This window comes from Dichomitus squalens (assembly GCF_000275845.1).
Source record: "Dichomitus squalens LYAD-421 SS1 unplaced genomic scaffold DICSQscaffold_12, whole genome shotgun sequence".
Lineage (NCBI taxonomy): Eukaryota > Fungi > Basidiomycota > Agaricomycetes > Polyporales > Polyporaceae > Dichomitus > Dichomitus squalens.
The window spans coordinates 15,211-35,518 of NW_006766894.1; the positions used below are offsets into that span (position 1 = coordinate 15,211).

General features: G+C 54.7%; 5 protein-coding genes across 5 annotated transcripts; 2 read left to right on the top strand and 3 right to left on the bottom strand.

Annotated features, from left to right (window-relative positions):
* Nucleotides 1–4,459: 4,459 nt before the first annotated feature.
* On the top strand, nt 4,460–5,595 carry DICSQDRAFT_169697 (uncharacterized protein; the record flags this gene model as incomplete). The annotated part of the gene is made up of 3 exons (XM_007365318.1): nt 4,460–5,028; nt 5,081–5,352; nt 5,411–5,595. The coding sequence occupies 3 exons, from the start codon at nt 4,460–4,462 to the stop codon at nt 5,593–5,595; spliced, it is 1,026 nt and encodes a 341-aa protein (XP_007365380.1).
* A 392-nt stretch (nt 5,596–5,987) lies between these two features.
* Nucleotides 5,988–10,651, bottom strand: DICSQDRAFT_154918 (alpha/beta-hydrolase; the record flags this gene model as incomplete). The annotated part of the gene is made up of 10 exons (XM_007365319.1): nt 5,988–6,098; nt 6,165–7,186; nt 7,259–8,857; nt 8,916–8,997; nt 9,049–9,407; nt 9,479–9,634; nt 9,699–9,888; nt 9,945–10,083; nt 10,154–10,534; nt 10,577–10,651. The coding sequence occupies 7 exons, from the start codon at nt 10,649–10,651 to the stop codon at nt 8,939–8,941; spliced, it is 1,359 nt and encodes a 452-aa protein (XP_007365381.1). The 3' UTR covers nt 5,988–6,098; nt 6,165–7,186; nt 7,259–8,857; nt 8,916–8,938.
* Nucleotides 10,652–10,858: 207 nt separating this feature from the next.
* Nucleotides 10,859–12,865, bottom strand: DICSQDRAFT_105320 (serine-tRNA ligase). The gene is made up of 7 exons (XM_007365320.1): nt 12,659–12,865; nt 12,531–12,601; nt 12,312–12,473; nt 12,131–12,248; nt 11,456–12,079; nt 11,264–11,403; nt 10,859–11,203 (listed from the first exon to the last, which is right to left on the bottom strand). The coding sequence occupies exons 1-7, from the start codon at nt 12,792–12,794 to the stop codon at nt 11,102–11,104; spliced, it is 1,353 nt and encodes a 450-aa protein (XP_007365382.1). The 5' UTR covers nt 12,795–12,865; the 3' UTR covers nt 10,859–11,101.
* A 1,628-nt stretch (nt 12,866–14,493) lies between these two features.
* On the top strand, nt 14,494–18,372 carry DICSQDRAFT_85722 (uncharacterized protein). Its single transcript, XM_007365321.1, has 5 exons — nt 14,494–15,077; nt 15,147–16,181; nt 16,244–17,847; nt 17,900–18,021; nt 18,082–18,372. The coding sequence occupies exons 1-5, from the start codon at nt 14,628–14,630 to the stop codon at nt 18,156–18,158; spliced, it is 3,288 nt and encodes a 1,095-aa protein (XP_007365383.1). The 5' UTR covers nt 14,494–14,627; the 3' UTR covers nt 18,159–18,372.
* A 464-nt stretch (nt 18,373–18,836) lies between these two features.
* Nucleotides 18,837–19,407, bottom strand: DICSQDRAFT_136219 (uncharacterized protein). The gene is made up of 2 exons (XM_007365322.1): nt 19,148–19,407; nt 18,837–19,089 (listed from the first exon to the last, which is right to left on the bottom strand). The coding sequence occupies exons 1-2, from the start codon at nt 19,332–19,334 to the stop codon at nt 18,932–18,934; spliced, it is 345 nt and encodes a 114-aa protein (XP_007365384.1). The 5' UTR covers nt 19,335–19,407; the 3' UTR covers nt 18,837–18,931.
* Between the last annotated feature and the right edge of the window lie 901 nt (nt 19,408–20,308).

Genomic DNA, 20,308 nt, shown 5'->3' on the forward strand with positions numbered 1-20,308 from the left:
TGTCTATCCCTCGAGCGAACCTCTCTCCCTCTCGTGACATGCCACCTACCCCTTCGGGCCAGCGAGTGCGTCATCTACTCACCACGATCCGTGCCTCGGGATTTATACTAAGTCCATGATGTTTGTGCCATCCTCGCACTTCTTGAGACTCATCCTGAATCGCCTTGTTGAACTTGGACTTATCCGGTCTGGACTACACGAGGCTATGCGTCTCCTAGCGCTTAGCTGTAGTCGCTTATGTAGTATGTTACCATATTTGGGACTCTCTGCTCGTGTACTATAGCTATGCTTCCGGACTCTTCTGGTACTGTCTAGGACAATCCGTACTACTCCAGAACGGTCTAGACAGGTCTATGCCTTGCTCATCTCTTACTCATCCTATGGTGCGATACGTCGCAATTCTTTCACCATTGTATTATTCATCGCACTATGGTACATGTGACTAACCACTCTTCAATTAGTCATGGACACTTCTCTGTAGTATATAAGGACTTCAGATTGCGTCCTCCCTCCTCAGTCTTTCCTTACTGACTGAAGAGTGAGTACTTCATTACTTTTACCTCTAACTTGTAGTTACTTACTTAACCTTTTTAGTCTTGCTTCGACTCTAGGTACAGTTGGTTACTGCAATATAGTCTTTCCTTACTGACTGAAGATCTTGCTTCGACTCTAGTCGGATCTAATCTTTGTCTTCACAGCCCCGAGTTTATCACGCCTTTCGTACCCTTCATACAGCGTATCACAAGCATTCATTTACTCAGACATACGCACGCACAAGAACTGGCTGTCTTCATTTAGTGTTGGTGAGTCGATAACAAATGTGTCGACGAGCTGATTCCGTGGGTCGACGAGCTTTTCCCATTACACCACAATACAGGATTATATTTCAACATTATGCTACATCCCAACACCACTACTCCTGGTACGATTTCGGTGCTGTTCGGGTCCTTCCCGTCAATCCTTTCACCTGCTGGCACTGATCCTTGTTCCACGATTTGGGAACTCCGTCGGGGTAAAAGTTACGCCCCCTAACTGAAACTCTGGGTATGTCTTCCGTTCTGCTCTTGGCGAGTTCCTTGTACACATGTGTCCAGCCTGCGCCCACAATCCAGAGAGTGCTTGTATCGATACCGATGGTAACTTCTCTTTGCGAAGAATGCCGCGCACGTTTTCAATGCTCATTGCGCTCACGAGGAACGCACCTCCCCATTTCCTCCGAAAGATTGTTCATGGTGAGATAGAGCAATGCGAACCGTGTGAGATTTGGGCGGGAGTTCGCATCCTTGCTTATGTACGGTCGAGAGATATACAGGACTTTGCTCTGCAGGCTCCATCGCCATACAAAGAAAGACATTGCTCCCCCGCAAGTCACTTCCATGATACACAAATCCTTGGCAACCATTGTGGTCCACACTTGGACGATGATAGCAGTCTCAGTGGTAAGTCTGTCACTGCTGGATTTTGGCCAAATGAAGCGAGTTGCGAAGCCCGGAAGATCGTTGAGTTGTTCTGCAAGAGCGGGGTCTTTGTTGGGGGAGGTGTGTAGCAAGGTGAAGCATAAGTTTGGCAACAGGGAATGTTCGGTCTTGATTTCCACGGCGCTCAGAATGGTCTCGTCATCTGTCTTGATACCAGGCTTGGTGCGACGCTCAGTGCTGGCGAGCACATATTCGAGGTCTGGGATTGCTCTGCCCGAGAATTGATGGCCCTCCAATGTCACTACGCCTCTTGCGCTCAAACCATGGCGAATGTAGAAATGGTCTACATTGATATGCCTGAAGGACGCCATGAGGATATCTCCAATGACTCGCCAGTATGTGTACTCGTAGTCCGCCTCGCGAGATGATTGCTTGACATGGATCATAGCTGAAAAGGCAGAGGTGACCTGCACTTGTAAATCCGGAGCAAGGGGAAGTCCGAGTACCGGGCTCGACAGCTTCCTAAGGATTACTTGGTCTAACTCATCCTTATTCGGTGTCATTCTGATATTGTGGGCCTTACTTGTGGTCTCGTCGCCGCTGTAAAAAGCTCTTGACTTGGAGGTTCTCCGCATGGAGGTGGGAATTGTGTGAGAAATTGAACTACTCTGGTTGGCAGTACTACTTGTGTGCGATGCTGTCTTTGATGTGAATAAATGTGTGAAGGCGATCTCTTCCGCCAAATTCCCTAAGCCCTCGAAATAGACAATGCCAGTAAGTCTCACGTCTTCGGGAACTTGTAACTCCACATCCCTGGGGTACCTTCCGCCTCCGGTCTTGAATTTCGGAGACAGTGGAGGAGGCTCCGGTGTATTGCAACCCAACGTGGATAAGAGTGTAAGCGGTGATCCATCACTAGGGTGATCAGTGTGCGGCGGAGCATGGGAGCTGCTAGACCTTTGGGGGGGAGGTTGAGACTTCAAGGCAGCTGCGGCCTGAGCTCGAAGATGAGTGGAGAATGGTGAAAAAGGAGTGATGGACATGATGGGAATGAGGTCGTGTGCGGAGGTCTCCTCCTGCTGCTGCAGAGAGCTCTCCAATTCTGTCAAAGATGAAATGTCTGTAGCGAATGACTCGGATGGCTGCCCTGGGTGATAAGGTGGGTCCATGGGGGTCATACTCTGATGTTCCGTTGCTGGGTTGCCACGAACATCCACCTGATCCATCTTGTCGCCACCCCATAAGTCCTCGTCTTCTTGCGGGTTCAGTGACATGTGGCCACTGTCTATGTCTTTTTTGTTTACAAGTTCTTTGGTGTGTGATGAACCATAATCAGAGAGGGCTAGACTCTGCAATATCTTGGGAGCAGTTTCCTTCCATTCCACATAGCTTCTTTCGCTCATAGCAATGCTATATGAGTGGGGCTCGGGATTTGCAGAGTCTACTGGAGATCCGATGTTCAAGCCACCAAGAATGTTGCTTATATCATCTTCATCTTGACTGTGAGACATTGTCAGAGGTACATAAGAGGTTTAGACGACCAAGAGCCGATTTTGTGTACCTGGTTTCATCGTTGTCTTCATGGCAGATCATAGCCTGGTCAGGATCTACTACCTGATGAAGGTTTGTTTGACCCTGAACATGTTCGTTCCAGGTCGCAATATTGATGCATAAATTGGCGAAATCTTCTTTGTATTGTTTCAGAATCGGTGCAGAGGTGCAAATCTCCTGAAGTCGTTCAGCATTCATGACAAGATGCTGAGCTTTCTCCAGGAAGTGCTGGATAGTGATGGCTTGTCTCTGATTACCAGCCATGAGATGAGATGTTGTAGTAGAAGAGTCCAATGTCAGGGCGAGGAAGGTATAGAGAGTGATCCGTATGTACATGCTTTATACTGCTGCAACATATGAGTTTCACCAGGATTCGGAGAAAGGTAGACTCAGAAGATCTCTTTTTGTACGGCTTCTCTCATAGCAACAATAACCAGCAGGAGAGTTTACATATTCGATTCTTCTATCTCACAACGCGAGGCTTCTTTCATGCCATGCGGGCGGGGTAGACAAAAGGAGATCACAGAGAGTTTAATCATTCCGGAAACACCAATCTACTTCAGCAACTTACTGTGTTTCGCATTCTGTAGACACCAGGTGACCGACGAGGAACACCTTCGAGTTCCATAATATGGAAGCCGGAAAATGTGACAAGCCGATGTTGTGAGGATTCAATATACCCATCGTGAGACCTCCCTTGACTGTTTTTTGCAAGGAGAGGCGTGAATTAGTGCGCTGGTAAAGTTCAATCTAGTCTGGGCCGACGGAAGGGAAACAGTTTTGCCGCATGCGCCAAATTCAGTCTCCGAGGAATGCTAGCTGACGACTGATGGCCAGGGTAGGAGTAGAGACCCCAACAATTCTTGCTCGGTTTCGGTGATCTTGACTCTGTGGCACGATTGCCTATGAGACCAGCAAGAAATGGACGACGCCCCATTCCAATAGACAACAGACGATGGGGGGAAACCACAGATGAAGGTGTGTTGTTATGTCTTGTACTGATTCCATGTATGCGCCACATGAAGGGACCGAACATCAGCAGGCTCTCTGCCGGCAGCGACCTCGTGTTGCCTCCAGAAACGATGGAATCGAGATGATACTCGTGTGTGGCACCTGATTGTGGTCGCTTCTGTCACTATACCAGTGACGTTTCGTCCCTTCTGTCATCATTTGATAAGTCCATATACACATGTTGTTACAGCTACAGTTGCATCAACCGAAGAGAGGCACGCATCTGGCTAGTCCAAAACAATAGTGTTGCAATGATGATCGTCCCTCTCGCATCGTAGTCTGAACAGCATGTTGTGTATCGATCCCCCTTTTCATTACGCTGGTCTTTCGGTATTGGCCGACTGAGCATGGATGATTCCAGAAGGCCGGAAGCTGCATGTTATAAAAGATCAGGGTGAGCTTGCACCGCACAAAATTCTCCCAACCCTCACTCTGATTCGACAAGTTCGCTCAGTCCTCCTCATTCGCCCAATAGCTACATGCCTCAACCTGAAATTAACGGAAGGCCCGGCGTGGCCATATTGTTCCACGGTTGCACAGATATCACTATATTCCGCCCCTTGCGGTACCCGCACCCGCACATCGACGAGAACTCGTTCGCCACGCTGCCACCCACGGGCTACATCCGCACTACTGTCCCTCGCATCAGGGGGAAAAAGTACGACTACGCCTCATATACTACCTGGCAGCTGGACTGGCACACCGATACTCCCCTGGTATTTGGTGGCACTCACCATCCTCGTATCCCTTCCCAAACAGAACGTGAACCCGCATCCACCGAGCGTCCCCAGCGTTTCGCGCTCAAGCTTGCTGCAAACGTCGGAAACTCACGTATCGGAAAGGCTCTTATGGAGAAGCTCATTGACGAAGCCATATATTATACGGTCCACTTGTCATCCGTGCAGGGCGAAGCCGTGCCTAAACATTACGGTATCTGGTGCGGGATCACCGATTGGGACGTCCCAGTTGCGATCTCCATCATGCAGTGGGGAGGAAGGCCTTACCTCTCACATATCAAAGACACAAAGGATGACACCCTCGAAACAAGGTCAGTATATCGCTGTCCATATAGATTCGTTGCTCAGCTTTACTCCTCACAGGAAAGCGGTGCTCAGAGCGTATCACGCTCTACATCAGAAGGCGGGGATCGAGCACGATAATCACTCAGCGGCCTCCGACGGTCATATCCTATATGATCACGTAGAGGAGAAAGCATATATAGTGGACTTCTCCCGCGCCTTCCCAGGACATAAATGCGCTTTGCGCATGCCGCTGTTCGACGAGTACCCAGGGATCGTACCCGATCCTGTATTTGGGTGCAGGGAGCTGCTCCTGGTGTCCCGCCTAGTGGGCATGACGCGAAATGCCAGTTGTACGCACTATTATCTTTTCACTGCAATTTCCTGGGGGCCACTCACACTCTTTGGCAGATCTTGGAGACCCTACTGGCAGGATGCAAGCCTTCGTTGACCAGTACTTTGAGGAACATCCTGAAGCAGAAAGTGACGTTGAGGTTGACAGTGACGATGAGGTTGACAGTGGCGATGGGGTTGACAGTGACAATGAGGGTCCCGATGGGGTTGACAGGGAGGATGAGGTTGACTCTGCGGAGTGATTCTAAGCAAGATTCTCAAATTTAGTGTCCTGTAACGTGTTGTGTCATCAATTGCTGTAGTTGAGGATCCGAACGGCCGCGCTCGTAAGACTGACGGGGACTATGCCACCGATCTGGATCGATTCATATGTCGATGTGAGGCAAGCGTTTATCATGGTACATGGTGTGTTACTACGCGTACATATATAGAGTACGGTGAATGGTCCCCAACTCTTAGTTCTGCTCACTGGCAGAAGTGAAGAATAGGGCACAAGTCGTTCAGAGCGCCGATAGTGATCTGATGATTTTTCTATATTGGGTAATGATGCATGATAGGCGCCCTGAAGCCCTTGACGACTCGTCGCCCGGTATGCTGCTACTCCGAATCCGAGAACCTGCAGCCATGGTTGTCACTGCACTCTATGGACAATATTCAATTTGGGTTGAATCGCAACGTCATGTATGAATCAGTCAAGCCGGGGCAATGTCAGTGCCGTCTTTGTGGTCTTTGCGTCTTCGCGCTGGTGAGGTCTATCCTAGCTTCCTCCTTCCTTAATTCGCTGACGTACATATGCATTATACGAGCCCAGATGTGCATGGCCTTAATCTCATGCTTGCGGTGCACATGGGGTGAGGTGCAGACATGCGCTTTCGTCCGGTCCTCCCGCCGTGCATGCCGTCACTGGCCCGTGGTGCTGCGCCCAGAAGGAGCCGACGTATATATGTGTCCCGCAATGCTCACATTCACATTCACTCGTTCAAGTCCTCTCATCGAGCTTGCATATTTCTTCCTGATCCGATCCCGGCCGTCCGGGACTCCTGTACATCGATCGCAGAATGCTCGCGAACACTTTCAGTCGAGTCTTTCGTCCCGTCGCAACCCCACTCAATCCGGAACGATATCGAGAGCATGAGCGCGACTCGCTCGCTGGATTAGAGGCAAGGAGCAGGCTGGGTGATCGTGACGTCAATAGGGCCAACGGTAGGGACTCGGACAGCAGCGACCTTCCCCTTGAGCGCGCCCGAACGAGCGTAGAGTCTTCCGACTACACCCCGCTGCTGACCCGGAAACACTCCTCCCAACCGTCGACCTCGACGGCGACCACCGTCACGATAACTGCGGGTGGAGACAACCTCCACGCAGGTCCGTCACACGTCTTCTGGAAGACACCGCATTCGGGCACGGGTACGCCCTCTGGCTCGCGGCGCCTGAGCGGCGACGGCGACTCCCCGAGGTCCGTCAGCAACAGTAGCATGCGCCTCCCCACGCCTACGACCCCCGTGCACTGGGAGTCGCATCCGATGGGCCGCTCGGTGTCCTCCCCGTCGCTGTCGCTAGCACCGGTGTCAAACACACCCCTCACGCGGGAGTACCGGCCATCGTCCCTGGGAGTGCAGAGCTCTCGATCACTCAAGCTCCCTCGAGACTCATTGTCCGCCTCGGACGATTCGGACGTGGAGAGCGAGGGATCCCAGCGCAATGGCCACCATACGCTCCTCAAGCAGCTTTCCCCTATCCACGAGCAACAAGTCCCATTTCCGCCTCATAGGAAGCTGTCGATGGACAGCGTGCCTAAGACACCGGACTCCATTCGCACGTTCGACAGGATCAGTGAGCACTTTATGCTTCATAACTCCTCGTGTACTACTTAACTTGCACGTCATACACCGCCATTCGATACAGCCACTCATTCAGCATCGCACAGCGCATTCATCAATCGCCCGCTCAAGCGTTCCCTCAGTCAGACATCCACCAGCACGCACCTGTCGAATCTCTCCTCCGCGACTCCCCCTGTCATACCGCCTCTGGACTTGCGGCCCAATTTCCAGAGTGCTGTGTGCGTGCCGCCTGGCCCGCAGTCTCCAGTGATCCTGCAAGCGCCTGTTCCGCGCAAGTCGCGCATGCCTATCCCGACGCTGCCCACCGTCATCGGCAGCCCGCGCCAAACGAACATGGTGTCGGTGATATACGAAGACGGCGCGTCGGCAAGCGCGCGTTCGAGCTCCTACGCCACCCCTCCCTCATCACCGAAGACCCCTCCTCCGGGGCTGGATGAGCGCCAGTCGCTCAAGGAACTCAGGGATCTCTTCGTGGACCCAGAGCAGCTCGCATCTGACCGGAGCAGGGGCTCAGCCACAGAGACGGTCGACACGGACGCAACACATCGCGCGCACCCTGCAGGGCTTCCAGACGCCCCTAGGTTAGATGGAGAGCCCGAGGGAGGAGACTACACGCGGCCGAACAGCCGCACAGGGCTGCGCCCGCAGAACCCAGTGCCCCCCAGCACGCTCTCGGGGACCCCGCGCAACTCTCGCGGAATTTTTGGCTCGCGCTCGCGCTCGTCCGACAGCTCGTCGTTCTACGAGAATCTGGAGCAGCGCTGGCTGAAGGGCCTCTCGTTTGGCTCCGCGCGCTTTGCGCACCCGCCACCCAAGGGACCCGCGAGGAGCCAGGTGACGCGCGCGTTTGTCCTTTTCTGGCTTGGGTTCATCGCGCCCTGGTGTTGGCTCATTGGGGGCTGGCTGCTATCCGGAGAGCGGGAGACGGTCGAGACGGCTGGGCCGTTGCTGCCGTTGTGGCAGCGCAGGCGCAAGGGGAAGCACGTCGCCGTCGATAGTGCAGACGGGGCTGTCGCCAACGGGCGCAGTGCTCACGGCGAGTCCGGCTACGCACCCGTGTCCGAGAAGCTGGGGGGCACGATCGACCACAAGCGGATCAAGGCCACCTCGTGGTATCCCCTCCTTGCTCCTTCTGTGGAGTCGCTCGCTCCGGAAGCGGGCCGTCGCAGCTGGGCGCATAGGCTGAGAAGACGGTATGGATCAAGCAGAGACGACCCGTGGATCATGAGATGTCGCCTGGCTGCGGCGATAAGCGGCGTGTTATTATTTGGAGGCTTTGTCGTTGCGATGATATTCGTTGCTGGAGTTCATCCTTAAGCATATTTGGGTGGGGCCATGGTGTGTGTTGACGCTCCTGGACAGTGCCATACTGCTTTGGACGGTATACTGGCAGGACGATGGTGTCGTTTGGGCTAGTACATTTGATGTATGCTCTAATTATTGAGTAGATATGTTAGACTGGTACTCCTTGCATCCGGAAGCTTTCTTGGTTTCTAGTAGCAATCATGCAAGACACTCCGGAGACCCACGTTACCGCACGATGACCTTCGAGCTGTGGATTTGTGGGGAAAAAGGTATGATGGGACCTCGAATTGTGCATGCAACTTCATCGCACTCGTGAACTTGGGAAGTAACTGTATTACATGTATAATCCCTTCGTTATCTGCGAAGGTCATGAGGTTCACACGAAACACTGAACCAACGGGCACTGCGGTTCTCACCTAATTATGAACATATTTGCCACTTATAGCAAAGCTCGCTGAGTTCCGTATCTACTGTTCAAGAACTCGTGCAGCTCTTTGGCTGTGGATACGCTGATGAGGAACGCACAGCGCCAGGATAGTTCGCACTCACCAAATATCGACGGTACCTCCTGCGGAATCAGGTGTCCAGACTCCAAAATGCGCACATGAGACGTGTTCGCGGGACGCCGCCATACAGCACGCCACCTCTGCCAGTGTTGCCAAGGGTCCAGCTTACCCGCGACGAGCCAGCGCGCCTCGATCCGCTCGTCAAGAGTCGGCAGCAGCTCGAACGTCTCGTACGTAGCGCGGGCCTCCGCAAAGCAGATTCCCTCTTGAAGGCCAGGCATCTTGAGCTTCACGCGCCCGTCTGGCGCGTCGTACAACGCGCACTGGACGTAGATCTCGAGCACGGCTGGGTCCCATGCGGCGAAGAAGGGTGTTGATGCGAACGTCTTGTACGCTTCCTCGCTGGCAAGAGGCGGACGTCAGAAGGCTCCGAGTGGTTATTGACGATGTTGATCAGATTACGGAAGGCTCACCGAGATGACCACCCGTCGCGTCTTTGGATGGCCCCGCTAACGAACCTCTCGATGACATCTGTGGCCTTTGGAGTTGTTGTGTCCATGGGGCATACCATCGCCTCGACGAGGAACAACCGCTCGAACAGTGTGGGCAACTCGATGGCCGCGCGAAGACTTGCAAAGGCGGTGCCCAGCCGGTCAGTGATGGCGAAATCGAGAGAGACGACTTCGGACTTACATAGATGCGCCGCCAAAGGAATGCCCTACAGAGAGCAAATTTCGGTCTTGGAAACCATTTCTCTTCCGAGAGTCTGCCTCAGCGTCAGACAACCTTGGAAGGTGAGTGGGGAGAGGTGCAGGCGATGCCGACGCGGGAAGGTAGTGCAGGAGGAAGTGCAGGATATCGCGGCTGTTATCCCGCCAGTCGACTGGATAGAGTGGATTTCATTATTGATCGACCAACGGCCAGAGAAACTGGACGTACATATACCGCCAAGGTTGGCAATGTTGATAAGGCAAGCATCGCCGTGATTCGCTGCTTCCCAGGCCCAGATCTCGTCGACCTGGTAGCTGGCCTTAGCAGAGTACTCCGTGACGAGACGCTCAAGCCCAGGTTCCCATATCTGCGTGTCCACGAGCGTTAGTCGCGTACAATATGGCACGATGCTGCGCTCTCATGAGCGCACAACCTACCTCCTTGGGAAACCCGTTCGGGTGCGCGAGGAATAGCGTAACGCCCTTCGGACGCGCGCCCACGAGGCTAGGACCGAAACCTTTGCGGACATATCTGTTCACGCAATTCCACAGTGGTCGGTCGTTGGGATCCAGGGAATCCAACTGACCCTGCCATTGCTTCTCTTTGGTGGAGATAACGGCGTCGGTCGTGTTGCGTACGGCAGCCTTGTACTCCTCCTTATTGGGCGTCCACTGAGGGAGCGCTGGAGGAGGGATGTATGGCGTGATTCGAGGATTTGCAGCGGGGACAAGGTGAGTCGAAAGGGTGTACCACTCGTCAAGGAGAGACCGCCGAGGTGGGGACGGAAGCGCAGGTAGGCCAGTAGTCTTGGTAGGAGCCTCGAAAGGTGGGAGAGGCACTGGGTTGCAGGAATGGAGTACGTAGTTCGGAGGGGGAGGGAACGTCAATGCCTTCGGGTCGAAGGGACTCGGCAATGGGGCGGGAAGGGATGGCATTGCGCTGAGAATCCTGAACAATGTATCTAGTTCTGCAGGTCAGCGGTATTGCGGTGCGAGACCTCCCTATATAACTTGAAAGGAAGAGTCAAGAGGAGTACATGAACGAGTGACCAGCGACTCCTTTACCGGTTATTGATGTGCCGGTAGCGGACGAGCTGTACTACATACGACAAGTCCACAATCACAAACTAAGTGCGGCAAAGGTCGTGGCGGATCATGTCAGACGGGGAGGCACGCCGACACCGCCACCGTCGTCTATGCTACAACATATGCATCTTAGCGCCGTATGTAGAGTCTAGACACACACGATCGAGACTGCTTCGGATACATCGCGTATTGACGTACACTTATTGGGAATACTGCACCCTTACACCGTATTACAACGCGATCAATAAACATCTAGCACGATAGCGAAGCCATCGCCCAAGGACCTGCCCCAGAAACCATCTATGCTTGCTTGCGCTGGAGGTTCTTCGGAAGCTCCTTGACCCACGGCAGGAATTCGCGGCCTTGCATGTATGGCCGGAGAACTTCAGGTACTACGAGACCCTGGATTTGAAGAGCGTGTGGGAAAGAGGTCAGGACTTCGGATGCAGGGATGTCACTCACTTCTGGTGTCTGGTAGTTCTCGACGATGCAGCACAGTGCGCGCTCGGTTGCACAGAGGGTGCCATTGAGCATGTGCACGTAGACCTTACGAGTCTGCTCTTTGGTCTTCAGGCCGCAACGAACCTCGAGCCTTCGACTCTCTAGAGAGGAGTGTAAGCGAATATCCTTCGTAATTTGCTGTACTCGACTCACGGTAGTCCGTGCAATTTGAGCACGACACGAGCTCCTTGTACTGTCCTTGGAAGGGGAACCATGCCTCGAGATCGTACTTCTGCGACGCCGCAAGGTTCAGCGCGCCCGAGACGATCGCGACGACTCGGTATGGGATCTTGAGGCTCTGGTAGAACGCCTCCGAGTTCGCAACCATCTGGTCGAACACCTCCCAGCTCTTCTCCGGCTCGGTGATGCAGAACTGCTCGACCTTCTCGAACTGGTGCACGCGGAAGATACCCCACATGTCGCGACCCGCCGAGCCGGCCTCCTTGCGGAAGCACGTCGAGTAGCCGACGTACTTGATCGGGAGTTGCGTCTCAGGCGAGTCGAACCATTCGTCCGAGTGGAAGGCCGAGATGGGCTGCTCCGAGGTCGCGATAAGGTACTTCTCGTCCTCCGCGGCGATGACCTTGTAGAGCTCCTCGTCGAACTGATCGAGCTGCGCGGTCTTTGCCATGACGTCCTTGTTCATCATGAACGGGGGCTGAATCTTCTTGTATCCCTGCTTGCGCAGGAAGTCGAGGCCATACGAAATGAGCGCCTGATTGAGGTCGATACCGTCGTTGGTGAGGAAGTAGCCTCGATGGCCGGTGATCTTCGCGCCTGCGGATGATGTTGGAGGAGGGTCGTTGATCATGCATTGGAGGGACGTACCTCGTTCTAAGTCCATAGCATCCAGACGAAGAAGGACTTCGTGGTGGGGCATGATGTCCGTCTTTTTCTCGACCTCCTTGCTTTCGGGATGCCAAGTCCTGAGCGTCTTGTTGTCGTCCTACTGCCCTCCTCAGCAACCCGACGTCTTCACATAATTGCGAGAAGAAGAGATGCGATATACCTCAGTCAAGCTGACAGGCACATCCTTCCCGACGATGTTACCGACCGTGGAGGCCTTCTGCCGCATCTGCGCCTCGAGCTCTTTCGCTTCATTCCGTTTTGCGATGACCTGCGCGTCAATCTCCTTCTTCTTTGCGACCAGCTCGTCTGCGTTCTCTTTTGCCTTGGAAGTGTTGTCAATATGACGTGATCGCGTGCCTCACGGGCGCAGGCAACGCACTTTCTTCTTGGCTGCTATCTCTTTCTGCACACTATTGACCGACTTTGCGAGGCTGTTCGCCTCAAAGTCGACTATGCCGCGACATCAGTGATAAGTTGGAGGGCATAACAGTGGCGTCGACGACGTACGTTTCACCCAGTCGGCATACATTTGGATAACCTCGTCTACGATCTCGACCGACAGCCCTCGTCTCCTCTGCGACTCACGAATCTCCTCTGCATTCCCTCCCTTATTGTCGATGAAGTGTAGTACGTCCAAAGTCATGTCGTGTGGTGGTGTTGAGGGTTGTCTGTTGAGTGTTTGTATGGGTGTCTGTGAGTCGAGGATAGTAGTACAAAAGTTCTCGCGGGAGTCATCGATGCATAGAGCACTGCACAGTGATCGATTCGTGCGGTAAGTATATCTAATCTAATCTCGGGTAACTACGTCTTATGTCCGCTTAGATCTCGAGTAATCCACTGAGATTGCTTTGTTTAGAACTCCGATAGGCTGTGCATCATCTCCGCTGTTGCGCAAGGAACTGTGGACACGTCGACGACGACAACCCCCCCGCCATCCTCGACGCTGACGCTCTCTGCTGGGCTTCCTGCTCTCTCATGCTGTGAGCGATGAACATTCGAAGAACGCTGGGGCGCCTGAAGGTCTACCGTCGCCCTTGCGATTGCCACATATCCTATAGCGGTCCTCAACAAGCTTGAAGTTCCATCATGAACCCCTCCTCAGGTGACTTGGTTGGGGTCTAGCATGACGTGGGATGGAGAGGGCATTCTGGAGGAGTTACAGTCTTAGGTGGAGGAGGAAACAGGAGGGAGTTGGTTGGATGATTTGGCGTTAGGCAATTTTACGACATGTGGTGCGGTATCGAGTATTTTCCATGTGTGCGAGCGAGAGGAGCGGGAAATATTGTGTTGCATGAACGCGTGCGTACTCTATGAGTGATATGAGCAAAATCAGCGAGAGGAACCATCGTCGGGGAGAACAAGGTCATAGCGGCCCAAGATGTCGCCCAGGGCGCGAAGTCGCGAGGGCGATGCCGCTTGACCCACGACCACCACCTCGACCAAGACCCTCCGACTTTCCGCTCTCCGTTCTCCCCCTATCTTCTTGTGCTCGTCCATGTCGGGCAAAGCTCCGCCGCGAGCACCGCGAGCACTGCTAAATTCCCTCCATGGATCTGCCGCCGCGGCTGCTGCGACCTCATCTTCAACACCTCCCAGCGCGCCCTCCAACTCTCGCATAGGAGCGACTCCGCCTACTGGTCCTCGTAGCCTCCTCAACGGTCAAGCTGGATCGAGAGGTCGAGGAGGAAAATCATACGTGAATGGCCACGCTGGCGTACCAACGGGCCCCGCCTCAACGCCCCCTACCGGGCCCTCGGCGCTGAAGGGTAAACAGGTTGATGTTGGATGGACTCAGCCGAGTGGTTCGAGTGGTGTAGGTGCCCTTTCATCGGGCTGCAGGTAAAATTGTAAGCTCATGGAAATTCCTTCACGTTCACAGGCACAACCAAACGGCGCAGGACCCAGTAGGGCTGCACTTCCACAGGAGCCCACCGCGCTGAATGCAAGGCATACTGCCATATCCTTCAAGCTCAGGCCAAGTGCTTCATCTTCCTCACTGCGTTCCGCCAACGGCGATGGTCCACATCCTCCCACGTCACCACGGCTGAAAGCGTTCACGCTTCCCCCGTCGAGTCCGGCGCCCCCGCCACCCCCGCCGCCATCAGAACCACCTCCGCCTCCGCCCCCACCAACTACTGAACCACCACCCCCGCCGCCTCCCACAACGCAGCCTCCGCCCCCACCTCCACCTTCAAATGAGCCTCCGCTACCTCCACCTCCTCCATCTGAACCACCGCCTCCACCGCCACCCTCATCTTCTGCACCTCCTTTACCACCATCATTACCGCCCCCACCTCCCCCATCTTTCGCTCCCCCACCTTTACCGTTTGCGTCGTCCATCCCACCTCCACCATCTTCCCCGCCGCCACTTCCGCCCGATGCCCCTCCTCCCATCCCCTCAACGTCGGCAGTACGCCTGCCCCCTACTGGGCCTCGCCGAGATCCATTTTCGGGTGCATACACCGCTCAACAAGGTATGCGCCTACCAGTACATATCCCAACTGGCCCCAGAGCGCAGAGACCGCCGAGTCCCGCTATCCCCCAACCTCCAAGCGAGCCCCCACCTCCCCGTCCGCCTTCGCCGCAGCTCTACTCCCTGCCTCCTCCGCCGCCATGGCCACCGGAACCATCCGAGTTTCCCCCCGGAAAGAACTGGAAAGTGCTGTTCGACTACGCGATTGACAAGGACCGAGAAGGGCAGTACCGGGCGCTGGCGGAAAAGCTGCGGGAGAAGGGGATGGACCAGGGAGACGAGCCGCGCGTGAAGGGGAAAGGGAAGGGGAAAGAGATCATCTTGCGGTACAATGGCGAGGTCATCGACGGAGAACACGACGCCGTCATCCGGGATCCAAGGAAGGAGACGAAGGTGAAGAGGCTGCCGTCGATGAGACCGGTGAGGGCGGAGCTTGTGCAGTGCAAATACGAGGTGCGCGTCTACTTTCCTGCTGTTCTTGGTTGTCCTTGAGACTGAGGTCGAATCCGTGGATTATGTTAGTACGATGTGAACTCTTCCGGCCCGCCCCCGCCGACGAGCGTTCTCGTGTTGGGTATATCACCGCTCATGCCAAATCAGCACTTACGACGTCATTTTGGCATGCACGGTACAATCATGTCCTTTGAGCCACAAATCGACAAGTCAAGTGGTGGTGCGCTCGGGATCGTGTTCATCAGGTATATGTCACACGAGGATGCGAAGAAGTGCGTGGAGAACGAGCATGGCAAGAAGCTAAACATCGCAGTCCCTGGGGTAGGCGAGGGGGAGGAGCTGCGGGTCGTATCCGATGGCGAGGGAAAGGTTCTGAAGGCAGTCATGAATGAGCTGGACAGGCGGAGAAGGGAGAAGCTGAGACGAGAGAAGGAGGAGAAGGAGAAGGCCGCCGCACATCTGAAGCCCACGCCAACGTCGAGTGCGAGTCAGACGCCCGTACACGCAAACAATCCATGGCGAACGACGCTGCGAGATGGGGGACCTCATCGACAACAGGGCCAGCATGCCGCTCCACGATCTTTGCTCCCGAACGTCCACCTCCCCATGCGCCCGCAAGGGCTCACACCAATGTCTATGACAGGCTCTCCTGCGCAACATGACAAGGCTAGTCCGCTGCGAAACGGTACGCCGACAGGGCCGCGGAACGGCCCTGCGCGCGTGCGGAGAGCAGCACCATCCGCTCCCTTTCGCGCGCGCAACAATGTGCCACATCCATTGCGCGCCGTTCCCCCCGCCAATATCCGGCCCCCGATCCACCTGTTTCCCAACGGCATCGAGGCAGGACCTGTCCTACCGCCACACATGCAGTTTGGCCTGAACGGCGTGGAGACGCCGCCCCCGATGCCGTTTCCGCCTTCGCGCTCGCCATCGCCCGTGTCAAGGCGGCCGCAGTACGGGCGGGCGAAGAAGAGTGTGGACTACGACGTGATCAAGGCAGAGCTCGCCAAGAACGGGTTCGACCATATCGCCATCGACGGACATGTGGGCAGCGTGGACGAGGAGGACGTGGAGAAGTTCATGGTGGGGTTCAAGGTCGACAAGGTGCGTCGTGAATGCCCCTCGTTCTTGTTCAGGGTCACTCATAGGTTATTTCTGCCTTCTAGATCCTGCGCGACCGCCATAGCTGGTACGTGACGTTTAAAGACCGGGACACGGCCCATCGAGCTTTGATGGTGCTGACGGGGACCGGTCGGACGCTTGCGCACCATGCTGTCAACGTCACCGTTCGCGCTGCGCCCACCCACGTACCCACCGCGCACAAAACCCAGTGGACCGACGGCGAGCTGCTCGAGCAAGCCGAGAAGGAGCTTCGGCAAGAGCTTCGGGCGACCCTGGAGAAGGATATCGTGGAGCGCATTCTTGCGTCGCAGGTGAGGAGGCTCGTTGCCGAGGAGCGTACCAAGAAAGGCGTGCGCACAGAGCCTGTCGTCGATGGTCATGTTGCAGAGGCTCTGGAACACGAGTCGAAATATTTGGACAAGGACGCCCTCCGCGGGCTCTCGTTTCGCAACAAGAAGAAGCGGCCTCGGGAAGATATGGTGGCGCCAGTAGAAACAGCGGTGATGACGGAGGATGACATGGTGGTCGAGAGGCCAAAGAAGAAGCCGAAGAAAGCCAAAAAGGTGTTCGTCGAGGAGAAGCTCATAGAGTCCGAGGATGAGGAAACCACTCCTGCCCTACTACCGCCCGAACCGACGAAGCAGCGAAAGCGCGCTATGTCAGAAGCGAGCGAGGTCGAGGTACCAGTCAAGAAGAAGTCCAAATCTCAGCAAGTCCAGGTCTTCGAGGACAACGCCATACCTGTTCGCACGAAGAAGTCCAAGAAGACCGCAGTCGCAGAGGTCCTGCCAGACACGAGAAATGTCAGTGCCTTTGGGGACGAAATCGTCCACGAAGTCGTCCCCGAGACATTACTATCTGGGCCTCCTACCATCGACGAAGTGCACGTCACGACTCCTCTCGGCTTCACTCCGTCACCGCTCGCTTCTCCTGCAGCGGGTGGTCCTGTTCCTATCCAGCCGCCGTCGGCCGGAATCATCGACCCCATTGCCGAGGGGATTTGCGAGGACGAAGAGGACATGTACTTTGCGAAGCTCGCGCTCGAGCGCATGTTGTTCGGCAAGTCCGCAGCATCATTGGACGAGCCCGAACACGACGTGGAACTTGATGCACCGGCGCCCTTCCGGAAGCACGTCACTGGATCTGCGCGGACCGAAGGATACTACAAGATCTCGCATACGGAGAAGTCGGCCTATGTCGCACAGTACGCGTTGCGCGGTATGACGACCACCGTGGCGACAGAGACCGAGCAGACCCCAGCACCGAAGCCCGCCGTCACGTCCTCACGGTCCAATCGTGCCAACGCGCGTCGTCGCGCACAAGGCCTCGAAGAGATCAACCAGGTTCAGCGCGCGATGGCTCTGTCGAAGGGAGAGGCTGCTGCTCCGGACTCCGTCAAGTACAATCAGCTGCAAACGAGGAAGAAGCATCTGCGCTTCGCGCGGTCGCCCATCCACGACTGGGGCCTGTATGCGATGGAGAAGATCAACCGCGGAGACCTCGTGATCGAGTATGTCGGCGAAGTCATTCGTGCGCAGGTTGCAGACAAGCGCGAGAAGGCGTACGAGCGTCAGGGCATTGGTAGCAGCTACCTCTTCCGTATCGATGAGGACTTGGTAGTGGATGCGACCAAGAAGGGCAATCTTGGGTATGTACGCTATCTGCGTGATTCGATGAGACGCTTACGAATATTCTCGTAGTCGACTCATCAATCACTCTTGCGACCCGAACTGCACAGCGAAGATTATCACAATCAGTGGAGAGAAGAAGATTGTGATATACGCGAAGCAAGACATTGAGCTTGGCAGTGAGATTACTTACGGTGCGTTCTTCTGGATGAATATCCGCTCTCTGCACGACACTTATCAACGTGTAATCGCAGATTATCACTTCCCTATCGAACAGGACAAGATACCTTGCCTTTGCGGTTCCGCCAAGTGCCGTGGGACTCTCAACTAGACCTGCCTAATCACTACTCGCTCCTACATATGTTTATGTGCCGCTACTGCTTCCTCCGCATACCCCGCTGTCGTCGTTGCTCCTGTGCGCCTGTCTCACTACTTCTTGCCACTCTCCATCATCGCTGTCATTGATTGCAACACTCGCATCCAATCCGCCCACATTTGTATCTTATATTGTAACATGCGTCTTCATGCGTCTTATTCAGGCCCAGATAATGAGACCAAGAAGCTATCCTAGCTTGCGAGCATAGCGGACGTCCGTCGCCGACTAATGGATAGACAGTAATGTCACCTTCGTGGAACATAGTATTAGAGATGTCGTCCGTGATTGGCAACCGCTCTTCTCAGTATCTCCTACCGGTCTTGAGACTGTTTCGTGCGACGATTGAGAACACTTGAGACTCATGCGGTAGTTACATGACGCGCAGCTCGATCATTCAACAAAAGATTGCCCGACAACGGGCTGCGCTCAACTTCGATTCCGAAAGAATGGGAATCAGTATTAACTAGTCGCATTCCCCACCGAGTCCTTACTGGGCGACTTCTCGTCTTGAAATTCCTCATCATAATTTTTAACCATCTGCTCCATCTCTGGTACAAGCCTGTCTACACGCAAGGGGTCAGCATCACTCACGCCAAGGTAACAACATATCAGACCCGTACATGGGATGGGCTTCGTCTTTCCAATTAGGCGATGCACCAGGAGCAACTCCGAGCAGCCAAATACATCGACAGGAAGATTGGCGGGGTAGTCCCTATCCAAATCGACCCTCAAGCCGCACTGGTGTTTGACATCGGCATGACCGAGGTCGACAAGGAAGGCTTTCTTCGTCGGCCAGTCGTAAAGGAGCTGCTTCGTCGTTTCCGAGAAGTTGTTGATCTTAATTCCAGCCTTGTGCAAGGCCGCATACGCTCGAAGGATAGCTTTCCTAAGATGACCCACTGGTGTCGGCATATAAGCAAGTGGACGGTGAAAAGTATACTCACCTAGCGCGGTGTCGCGGAAATATCGTAGATAGCTGTATCCTCCGAACTGCATAATGGAGATTGCAAGCTCAGCACCCCATTCGGCCTTTCCGCACCAGACCCCGTAGTGCCTTGGGACAGCTTCGCCCTGTACTACCGAGAGGCGGTCCTTGAAGAACCACGCTTCGTGCACGAACTTCCACATCATGGCTTGGCCCCATTCGTCTCGACCAGTGTAGGCGGCAACCTTGAGAATGAATCGAGCCTAGTCAACTGTTGGCGGCTCGACGTCTTGGGGGGCATCGAGTACGCCGCGAAATATCATGCTTGAACGTATGTCCGAGCTGAGATGCTCTGTCGTATACTCCTCATATGTGAGCTCTATGCCTCCATCTTTCGGCAGGGAAGTGACAATAACCCCTTCAGGAAGGGGAGCGAACGACTTTGCATTGATATCAGATCTGTGGTAGTCAACGGGGCGAAAGGACACGATTCGCTGGCACCCATAGAAACTTATCGCCACGGTAGGCCTGTCCTTGAGATCGGGTTGCGACATGGATACGTCGAAGAAAGTGAATAAGTGAATAGCCTAGTGAGGGCGCTGTTGTGAGTTGGGGAAGTGGTCTGTGTGACAAGTCATCATCATGAGCGCCGAAAACACACGCTGAAGAGATTAGTAGTCGCTTGAGCTTCGCACTGCGTCCCAATGACCCACGGGTATAGACACAGATACCAATTGGATGCACTCCACCCAGGGCTTACATGGATTTCGACGACAACATCCAATGCGAAAGCTAGGCGTAGTATGGCATCGGTCGCGTAACGAGGATGGGGCAGAGTGGGAGAATTGCGATCGCGCCAACTATGTACTCAACACACTCACGCCCTTAAGAGGTACGCAAGAGCCTGAAAGTACGCGACCACAGCTCACATATGTGACTGAGGACAGGACCATACGTCTCATACTAAGAGAGAAAATGCTGGTGGTGGAACCGCGCCTCTGACTGATGAGCTCTTAGTTCAGTGCACCTTGGAATCTGTAGGGGTGCCGATCATTCCCAGCTCTCACGCGGACCCATATGTCCCCAGGAGCAATGATGTCAGCAATGGAAACGCGTGCCTTCCAGCAAGGACGGGCCTGTCAAGTATCTCCTGCTTTGTTTCTAGTCGTGAGTAGTAGCC

What these genes read in the sequence shown, in the direction of transcription:
- DICSQDRAFT_105320 (XM_007365320.1), bottom strand. Translation starts at nt 12,794, where the DNA reads ATGACTTTGGACGTACTACACTTCATCGACAATAAGGGAGGGAATGCA. An exon ending in AGATAGCAGCCAAGAAGAAA is followed by an intron (nt 12,474 to 12,530) that starts GTGCGTTGCCTG and finishes AACACTTCCAAG; the next exon opens with GCAAAAGAGAACGCAGACGA. An exon ending in CTCAAATTGCACGGACTACC is followed by an intron (nt 11,404 to 11,455) that starts GTGAGTCGAGTA and finishes ACTCCTCTCTAG; the next exon opens with AGAGTCGAAGGCTCGAGGTT.
- DICSQDRAFT_85722 (XM_007365321.1), top strand. Translation starts at nt 14,628, where the DNA reads ATGCGCCTACCAGTACATATCCCAACTGGCCCCAGAGCGCAGAGACCG. An exon ending in TTGTGCAGTGCAAATACGAG is followed by an intron (nt 15,078 to 15,146) that starts GTGCGCGTCTAC and finishes GGATTATGTTAG; the next exon opens with TACGATGTGAACTCTTCCGG. An exon ending in TGGGGTTCAAGGTCGACAAG is followed by an intron (nt 16,182 to 16,243) that starts GTGCGTCGTGAA and finishes TCTGCCTTCTAG; the next exon opens with ATCCTGCGCGACCGCCATAG.
- DICSQDRAFT_136219 (XM_007365322.1), bottom strand. Translation starts at nt 19,334, where the DNA reads ATGATGTGGAAGTTCGTGCACGAAGCGTGGTTCTTCAAGGACCGCCTC. An exon ending in TTTCCGCGACACCGCGCTAG is followed by an intron (nt 19,090 to 19,147) that starts GTGAGTATACTT and finishes GGGTCATCTTAG; the next exon opens with GAAAGCTATCCTTCGAGCGT.